This window comes from Panonychus citri, unplaced genomic scaffold (genome assembly GCF_014898815.1).
Source record: "Panonychus citri isolate SS breed McGregor unplaced genomic scaffold, ASM1489881v1 Contig00040, whole genome shotgun sequence".
Taxonomy (NCBI): Eukaryota; Metazoa; Arthropoda; class Arachnida; order Trombidiformes; family Tetranychidae; genus Panonychus; species Panonychus citri.
Window position 1 is genome coordinate 802972 of NW_026515445.1, and position 10013 is coordinate 812984.

The following is a 10013-nucleotide window of genomic DNA, read 5'->3' on the forward strand; positions in this document are numbered from 1 at the left end:
TTTCATATTCTTGTTCAACAGAGACAGTGAAAGAGTAAAAAAAACTTGTAAGACTTTCAGGGAAAAAAATGAGAGTTAAGATTCAGTGAAGAATAAAAAAATCAGCTGTTGGAAGGAAAAAGAAAGAGAAAAAAGAAAGAGTCACCATTAGTTGTTCTCTTTTCCCACCAGATGACGTTACTTTTTTTCTTTCCTGTTGAATGAACATAGAAAGTGGCGACATCTCAGTCGATTCTTGAGTCACCTTTTTCTTTTCTCTCTCTTGTTGTTTCCTCTCATTCATCTTGTCTTCTTATCGTTTTTTTTACTTTTGTTGCTCTTCTCTTTCTTTTTTCCTCTTTCTCTCAACTTTGCTCCCTCTTTCTCTTTCTCCTTTTTCCATCATCTCTTTCTATCTTCTTTCCTTTCCTTTCCTTTCCTTTCCTCTCTTTCTCTCTATTTATCTTCTCTTTCTTCTGTCGTATCCTTAACATGCTCTCTTTTGGTGACTCTCTCCAGTTTTATCTTCTATTCCTCTCTCCCTATTCTCTCTCAACAAGCTCCCTTTTTCTTACTGGTTTTCATCAGAAGAATAAACCAAAGTTTTGAATTTTTGTTCGGAAAGGCAGCAACAATATTTGTTATAACTCTACAATCAACAACAATCAACAACAACACAAATATAACAACAATCCAACTTGTATCTTCTGTTTGTTTCTTTTCGCTCTTTCTATTCTCTTTCTCAAAGTTGTCTCTCTTTTCTCTCTGTCTTCATTATTCTTTCTAATTATCAATAATTTCAATTGAATATTTTTGTTTGTTTCTTGTGTTTTGATTTTCTCTCTCACCAGAATAATCATCACAATTCACCAATAATCTCAAATTTTATTATTCTCTTTCTGTGCTTGTGTTTTTCTCTCTTATTTTTCTTTCTTTCTCTCTCTCTCTCTCTCTCTGTTGTTTTACTATCCATTTTTGTTATACTTCTCTGATCTTGTTTTGAATTTTTATTCCAATTTATCTTCTATTTATATGAATCTTACACTTATTATGAAGTCCTCATGAATCGAGTTTATCACAATCATATAAATAATTCTATGTATAATCAGTATGGACATGGACCACCATCAGTTCGACCTGGAGGGCCACCTCAACCTCATCCAGGTCACCACCCTGGTCAACATCATCAGGGTCACCTTACTGGTCATCACCCGGGTCATCCTAATTCTCACCCTGGTGGACCACAACATCATCCCCATCATTCACAAATGACAAATTATGGAAATGGACCCATGAATAGTGGAGTAACCGGTGAATTACCAACAACCCGAACAGCTCGGCCTGGACCTTATCCTACTCCTCAACAATATATGAACCAAAAGTGGGCATACAATGAATCGTACAACAATAATTACAACAATTACAATTCAGGGCAGGGTAATGTTCAAAACATGGTACCAGGAAATCGTCAACAAGGACAACCTCAAGCACAATCAGAACAACAACCACAGCAACAACAACAACAACAACCGCCGCAACATTACAGCAACAACAATCAGGTAAGAGAACTTGCTCTCAACCTTTGTAGTTTTCTCTTTTCTTTTTTTTTCCTCTAATCTTTACTTATCGTTATCAACTTTTTTCTTTTCTCTCTCTCTTTCTCTCCATCTACCTTGATTATCGTTTATCTTTCTCCCTCAATTTCTTTTCCTGTGTTTATTGGATCATTCATTTCATTATTCATCAACCTTATTAAAAAAACTTTTCTTTTTTCATTTCATTTAAAGTACTCAAATCAATCGGGTTTGATGCAATACGGCAAAACTGGAATGCAGAGCTCAACCTCAGGAGCAACAATAAACTATGGTTCTAACATGGGACCTATGCAAGGCCATCCAATAGTCAATAATGTACATAATAATGCATCAACAGGCTACAACGGAAGTGTACCTCCCAATGGACCAACACTTCGTGCTAATATGAGAGTTCAACATTCTGCACAACAACAACAACAACAACAACAACAACAACAACAACCGACAACTTACCCAACACCACCTCATTCTAATCCAAATTCTGGATATAATCCAATGAATGGTAATTATGGTACCAATGGTATGTGTCAAACAATGAACGGTTCTGTTGGTGTACCTGTGGTTGGTGGGCCTCAAGTTGCTATTCGATCTGCCGCTCAAATGGGCGCAATGAACAGTTATGATGGTTCAATGGCAGTTAACGCGGGAGCATATATGCCAATGAATCCAGCACAAGGGCAACAACAATCTCACCGTCAACTTCAACAACAACAACAACAACAACCACCACATCAACAAATTCATCAACAACAACCTCATCCACAGTCTCATCAATCCCACCAACAACAACCTCTCCCACAACCCCATCAGCAACCCCATCAACAGCTTCGCCACCAACCTCAATCTCAACCGCCATCAACACTTCATCATCGCCATCATCCGGCTCAGCAACCACCTCCACCACAACAACAACTTAAACATCATCATCATCAACAACAACAACAACAACAACAGCAACAACAACCTCCTTACATAGCAGGGCCTGTGATGAATCAGATGTACAATAACATGAACCGAAATGCTGGACAAGTAGGAACCAACATTCAATACAATCAACATTTACCTATTCCAGGTAACCCAACACCACCATTAACACCAGCCTCAGGAATGCAGCAACCCTATCCTGCCGATATCAAGCCTAATTTCACTGCCAATGGTAACTCTGGACCCGGAGGTGTAGTGAACGGTGTGATTGGTGCCAGAGTTAATGCTGGTCCTGATCAAACAACGATGATTAACCAAGGAATAATGAAACATAATTCGAAAGATGAACCTCGTTTAGTTTTTACCTTAAAAGACGGAGTACTTTTAGAACCATTTCGCATAGATCATGAAGTTCAAGTTAGCGATCGTACATTTGACATACCCCCTGAAAAATACCATCAAATTCAATCAAGTGATGATTTTGACATCCAATTAAAATGTTTTCATCATCAAGATAATCTAGCGAAGAGCCCAAATTGGCCTCAGCAAGTGCAAGTCTCAGTCAACAATCAACAAATACCCATAATCCGGGGTAATGATACATCAGCTCATAAACCATTATTTTTAAAATCAGTGATTAAACCAAATCGTAATACTATTCAAATAACATCTCAAGATTGTTGCTGTTCCCATTTATTTATATTACAAGTTGTCCATCAACCAACGGTGACATCGGTAGCGTCCGGACTATTACCACAGAGACTTGTTCCCGCTCTTAGATGTATCGAGAAAATCAAACGAAACTTCACCAATAATCGAGTTCACAATAATCCAAATTACCTTTGGTAAGTAAATAGTTTCTTTTTTTACCTTCACATTATATTTATATCTTTTATCTCTCTCATAATTTAATGTGTGTAATGAATTTATTTTCTGATAGGAATCTTTTATTCTCATGAAAACATGGAGAGAGTGAGAGAAAATATTCATAAAACAAACAACAAACTCATAAGTCTCTTTCACGCCTTTTCTGTATCTTCTCATCTACTGATATATCACACACTCATCGAATCTCACTAACTTCAACTCTCTCTCTCTCTCTTGTTTTATTCTCTCAATTTTGCTCTCAACACTTTTACCAGTCTCGTTTTCTCTCTGTCTTCTGACTTGTAATTCTCCGTCGCACAAGAAAAATTATTGATATAACATGATGAACATTTCATCAGTTATTAGTAAGCTCGGAACGATCAACGTATTGATATTATTCCCAAATATCAACAATTAGAAGCCAAACCCTTGAAAAGAGAAAAGGAAAGCGATACATTTCCTCTTATCATGATATACCCATGGTACAGAATTGAATCTCCTTTAGCGTGTGTTGATAGTAACCTTTTTCTTGTCTCTTTTTCTCCTCATTATCTTTTCTTCATCTTCTTTAAGGCCTCCTTCTTCATCTTCCAACCTCGAATGAGATTCTCAGCTCATTTATTTAGTTGAATTAACAGAAACAGAAGAAAAATCAGAAGACGCAACAAGAGAAGGAGAAAGTTTTGGGTGGTTTGCTAACAGAATTGTGACTTGAGTGAGACTGGTGAGAGAATGCGAGAGCAAAGAGAAAGAGAGAGAGAGAGAGAGAGAGAGGATAATGATGAGAAAGTAAGAAAACTAGAAAGAGAGGCCAGATTGATTAACTAAGTGGTGATGATAATTTACTTGAATTTCCTCTGCAAACGAGTTAACCAATATACAGATAGAAAGAGAAAGCGAAAGTAGTAATTAGCAAATAAAGTTAACTAACACTCTGTATATTACAAACATATTCAGTGTATTTATATTCACTTAAATTCATTCATTTTCAAACAACCATATCCAATATAACGTGTGTCCTGTACGATCTTCTTGAAGATTTAATTCCAAGGTTGCGATTGTGTGGCAATCTTTTTGCATTTTATTCAATAATAAACCAGCTCACTGATTTCCTTTTCTTTTTCTTTTCTTTTTCTCTTTTCCCTTCTCTTTCTTTCTACCTTTATCATCTTCTCTTATCGTTAATGATGACAAAAACATGATTAGGACACCACCTATAACTCCCGTTGACGATTGTTCTGTCGTTGAACAAACGGCTATTAAATTATCACTGAAATGTCCCATAAGCCATAAAAGGATATTATTACCTGCTCGTGGGTCAGAGTGTATTCATATTCAATGTTTTGATCTCAATAGTTACCTTGCAATGAATGCCGAAAGACCCAGTTGGCGATGTCCAATTTGTAATAAAGGTGTTGCTTTATCAAATATTGAAGTTGACGAATATATTTGGGGTATTATAACTAATCTTCGTGACGATTCATATGAAATATCAATGACGCCTGATGGATCTTGGAATGGTCTTGATAGTAAGGGAATGCCAATAACTAATCAACATCAACCACAATTACCCCATCCTCATCCTCATCTTCAACATCATCAACAACATGCACATCAACATCCTCATCAACTTACACATGGACATGCACATCAACATCAGCAACATCATCATCATCAACAGCAGCAACAGCAACAACAACAACAACTACCATTACAACAACATTTCAAAGAGGAACCAGATTCTCTTGGATCTCATTGTATCACAAACACTTCCACGGCCATTGCTGCCACCACCAACAACAACCACATCCACATTACCAACAACATTAACGTCAACAACAATAATAATGTTGCAACAAAAAGGAATAAGCGTATGAAGACAATGTCACCAACTAGTTCATCAATGCCATCAACCTCTAATTCTTGGGAAATAGGACAAGGCCTTTCAGCAACAGGCAACATTGCTCCAAACGTTTCATCAGCAGTTACAACCGATTCCTCACTTTCAGGAGGGATCGTATCATCTGGTACAACTGTAGCCGCGACTGGAGCACAGAATTACCCACCGTCAGCATTACCTGGCATGTCTGAGATGGTTTCAAATGGTTCACCATTTGATTTCCATTCAACGCCAGGCTCAGAATATTCATCAATCTCTCATCTTCCCAATTCCCTTTCATCAACCTCGATATCTGACAATCCACTTGATCCATTGGCGGCTATGGAGAAATCATTATCTCAACATGACTTTGGCTCTCACCATGAAAATATTTCTAATATTACTAGTATTAATCATAAATCACCACAAAATCATCATAATCATTTAAATCACCACCAATCAAGCCAACAACAACAGCATTCTCAACCCCAACAACCTCACCAACAACAGCAGCAGCAGCAAAATCTTCATTCGCAATCCCATCAACACCCACCTCATCAGCAATCCTCTCATCCATCTCATTCTCACCTGCAACATCCATCAAATGCACAAACACCTCAACAACAATCAAACCAATCTCAACAACAACAACAATCATTACTACAACCAAATCAACAACAGAATCAATCTCAGTCAACAGATTCTGGTCTACTATCTCAGAATTGTTCCTCCATGGGCTCAGGTAGCTCTAACAATGGTTCTAATGGTTCTTTATCATCAATACCCAATGGACCACATACTCCACACACACCTCACACTCCTCATACACCACACACACCAAGTAATATGGGCCCACCTTCAGTGAGTAGTGCAAATGTAACTCCCAATTCAAATGGTGATCCACTTAACAATAATCCGGGAAGCAATGCAAGTAATGCAAGTAGTAATAATAGTGGTAATAACAATTCCATTGGTACTGATCTTGGTGATCTCAATTTCGATCCTGCTGCCATCATCGAAGGAGAAGGACAAGGACAGGAAGGACTTAATGTAAATATCTATTTTTACACTTATTGTTTTCTACACTTGTTTATATCCACAAATTGTAAACATTTAATTATAATAATTTCTCTTTCTTTTCTCCTTTGTGTCTGCCTTTATTTTTCCTTGATAACCTTATAGCTTTTACCTGAAAACGTTGTCGATCCAATGGAACTCCTTTCATACTTGGATACACCAGAAACAACAGCTTCCTTAGCCATGACATCTTCAACAAGCTCGTCATCTAGTAGTAATTTACTTAATTCAAGTTCATTACCATCATCATCCTCTGACAATGATGATATACTTTCCCTCTTTACGTGATTTAATCCATTGTAAAAAGTACACACACAACAACAACAACTAAAGACTTGAAAGAAACAACAAAATCACCTACAAATTTACATAAGTAAAAAAAAACTATCAGTGCCGTTGACAAATTATAATGATATTATTATACCAAGAAACTAAAATTGTGACAAAAAATTAGTTTAATCAGGAAAACACAAGGACAAAGTTCAAGACCTGGTCAGTTTTCAACTGTATAAACAACCGGTAATAATACCTACAATCAACAGCAAATGTAATTGTTGGAGCAACTGAAAAAAATGACCCGATCAACAGATCACTAAGCTTGGATTGTAAGAGCAACAGCAGTCGCGAGACAAACACGCTTGTTGCTTGACCAACCTTAGCACCCCAGGAATACAAAGCTGCAACAACTACGACAACAACAACAACAACCACAAGGACAACAAAATATACATTATATACAAAATATAAGCATCGACAATATCCAAAAATGAAAACAAAATTGCAACATGTAAATACATGTATATAAATACAACATAAACAAATCATTTTGATTATATATATAAATTAAAATCGATCATAAAAAAAGTCTCATCATTGAATCAACAAAAAACAATTAAAAAACAAAACTAAATCAATTCGTACTTGATTTTTTTTATATCAAAACCATTGGATGAATAATCATTTGAAACTAAATAACAAACAATCAAATAGTTAATCATGAAGAAATGATTAAAAATAAACAACAAAAAGAGTTGCCAACTGAACGGAAACAATTAAATACAATTAGTATTCATGAAGATGAAATTGATTAGCTTGTTATGATTGTTTGATTTGATTGGAAAATAAGTAAATTTAAAAAGCATGAAGGACATTCAGCTGATTTTTAATTGTTTGTTGATAGAAAACAAATAAGCATCTTTATCCTTAACCTGATGATTTAGATTATTGTTTGGACTTTTAATTTTGTTTCAGCGAAATTATTTTAATTATAACGATTAGAAAATCGCAATTTAGACTTATATAAATGTAATTGTTCTGAAAATTGTTTACCAAAAAGAAAGAGATGAAGAAAGAGTAAGATGATGATGGAGATGATGATGAAGATAATGATGATTAGACTAAAGCTTTAAGGTTTTTGACAAAAGAAAACGATGTTTGTGTTTATGTATAAAAATATACTTACATCTGTATCTATATATAGATGCTAATATATATAGAAGTGCATATATATGTTTTCGTGTGTATAAAGATGATGAGGATGAGAGAGAGAGAGAGAGAGAGAGAGAGAGAGAGAGAGAGAGAGAGAGAGAGAGAGAGAGGAGAGTGTCAAAAGGATATAAGGGAGCAAGAGATGAAAAGAAGAACAAGAAGATGATCATTGAGTCTAAGGAGCAAATGAAGAAGCAGAAAAAGAGAGGATGAAGAAAGAGTAGCAGAAGGCAAACCAAGAGAGAGAGAGAGAGAGAGATGATAAAGATGATGATGGAGATGAAGATGGCGAGGGAGCAACACACAAAAGTATCAACCATTATATGCCGGGTGTTTTTTCATCTTCACTTTATCATCTCATTTACTTCAACTATTAAAGGCAAACGTGTTTTCGGGGAAGATCAAGTCGCGCGCCATTGCGCTCGCGCGCGTCTTGATCTGTTGGATGATGATGATATACTTATTATTATGATGATAAGAATGATGAAGGTAAGTAAAAAAAAGAGGGAGGCAGGAAGAGAGTTGAGGTCACCGGCACAAAATGGCTCTTAAGAAAGTCGCAAGATTTAAGGAAGACCAAATATCTACATATTATACACGATAGAGTAAAATCCAATATAAGGCAATGATAAAGTGAGAAAGAGAAAAAGAAAGAGGAAAATAATGATGATAATGATGATAAAAGGTGAATACTCGGAATGGAGAGAGAAAAAAATTTGGAAGATCGAACCTTTGAAGCCTGAATTTTTTTCCATCATGAAGTTACAATATCTTCCAATTACATGATCCTTGATGTGAAAATAATATGAATCATTTGCTACTTAGCAAATATATCATTCGATCAGCTGATGAGGGATGATAATTATTGCTAATTGTAAATTTGCAAAGATTTGGAATCAAATTGCAAATAAAACGCAAAAGTTAATTTACTTTGATTATGAAAGTTAATCATCGCCATAGAACTGAACCTTTGATGGTTCAATTGAAATGAATCTTGGATAAGGTTCATCATATGGAGTAACATTTAATGGATGTGCAATTGTAAAGGCAGAGAGGATGAAGATGATGATAAGGATGAGGAGGATAATGATTATGATGATGGAAAGCGAAAGAAAGAGAGAAAGAGAGTGAAAGTTATTCTTGTTTCTTTTTACTTTCGAATTGGATAATAAGACAAAATAATAATAACGCATCTTCCATTTACTTCAAGTCTTTCCAACGAAAATCTTACCCAAAAGAGATGAAGGTGAAGGGAAGTGGATGAAAATCATCAAGATGATGAAGATGATGATCAACAACAACAACAACATTGAGAAGGAGGAAAAAAAATCATCATTGGAAGATGGAAATGATGAGGATGATGAGGATCATTTGAACTTTATATTATCATTTGCTACCTGCGAGCAAACTCAAGCCAAACAAACTGACACAAAGGTCTCTTTCTTTACTCTCTTTACTCTCTTTCCTTTCTTCTTTCTTTTCTTTCTTACTTTTCTCTCTTTCTTTTCCATTGCATCTTCTTTTATCATCATCCCTCCTCTTCCTGGTTTTTGGGTTACTACGAACTTTTTTTTCTTACACAACAAGAACACAAGCATATAAACATTTACACACAGAGGAAAATAGAAAGAGAAGATAAGAGGGGGAGGAAGAGAGGAAGAAAGAAAGAAAGAAAGAGAGAGAGAGAAGAAAGGGAATAAAGAGAAGAGTGGAAAATAAAGAAGAAGTTCAAGGAAAGGAAGATACACTATCTTCTCTTTCTTTTTCTCTCTTGTTCTCTATTTCCATTTCATCATCATTATCTTTCCTCTCTACTCTCCTCATCGATTTATCTTCTCCCTCTTTCTCTCCTTCTCTTCCTCTTTTCCCTTTTTCTTTCTCTTCTCTGTCTATTTTTCTTTCTTCTCTATTGATACTTCTCTTAATCGAATGGATAAAAAGTCACCACCACCTAATATTTATCTTCTCTTTCTTTTTCATCTTCTATTATTCAACCAATCGTGTCTCTTTCCTCTTCTTATAAATTGAAACCTTACCGAGAGAGGAAAAGAAAGAGATGATTTTTTTTTCTCATCATCATCACATCAACAACATAATCGTAATCAGGACAAGTAAACAAAGTAAAACTGCTCATACAATCAACAGCAACTTCAACACATTGAAAAAGATTCATCAACAAATTGACACATTAGAAGTTAATCTGA

General features: G+C 35.5%; 1 protein-coding gene across 1 annotated transcript; it reads left to right on the top strand.

Annotated features, from left to right (window-relative positions):
- Positions 1-332: 332 nt before the first annotated feature.
- Positions 333-7235, top strand: LOC128397737 (zinc finger MIZ domain-containing protein 1-like). The gene is made up of 4 exons (XM_053358485.1): positions 333-1538; positions 1767-3343; positions 4572-6294; positions 6427-7235. Exons 1-4 carry the CDS (start codon positions 1041-1043, stop codon positions 6607-6609), a joined length of 3981 nt encoding a protein of 1326 aa, XP_053214460.1. The 5' UTR covers positions 333-1040; the 3' UTR covers positions 6610-7235.
- Positions 7236-10013: the final 2778 nt, after the last annotated feature.

What these genes read in the sequence shown, in the direction of transcription:
- LOC128397737 (XM_053358485.1), top strand. Translation starts at nt 1,041, where the DNA reads ATGAATCGAGTTTATCACAATCATATAAATAATTCTATGTATAATCAG. An exon ending in AATAATCCAAATTACCTTTG is followed by an intron (nt 3,344 to 4,571) that starts GTAAGTAAATAG and finishes AAACATGATTAG; the next exon opens with GACACCACCTATAACTCCCG. An exon ending in AAGGACAGGAAGGACTTAAT is followed by an intron (nt 6,295 to 6,426) that starts GTAAATATCTAT and finishes ATAACCTTATAG; the next exon opens with CTTTTACCTGAAAACGTTGT.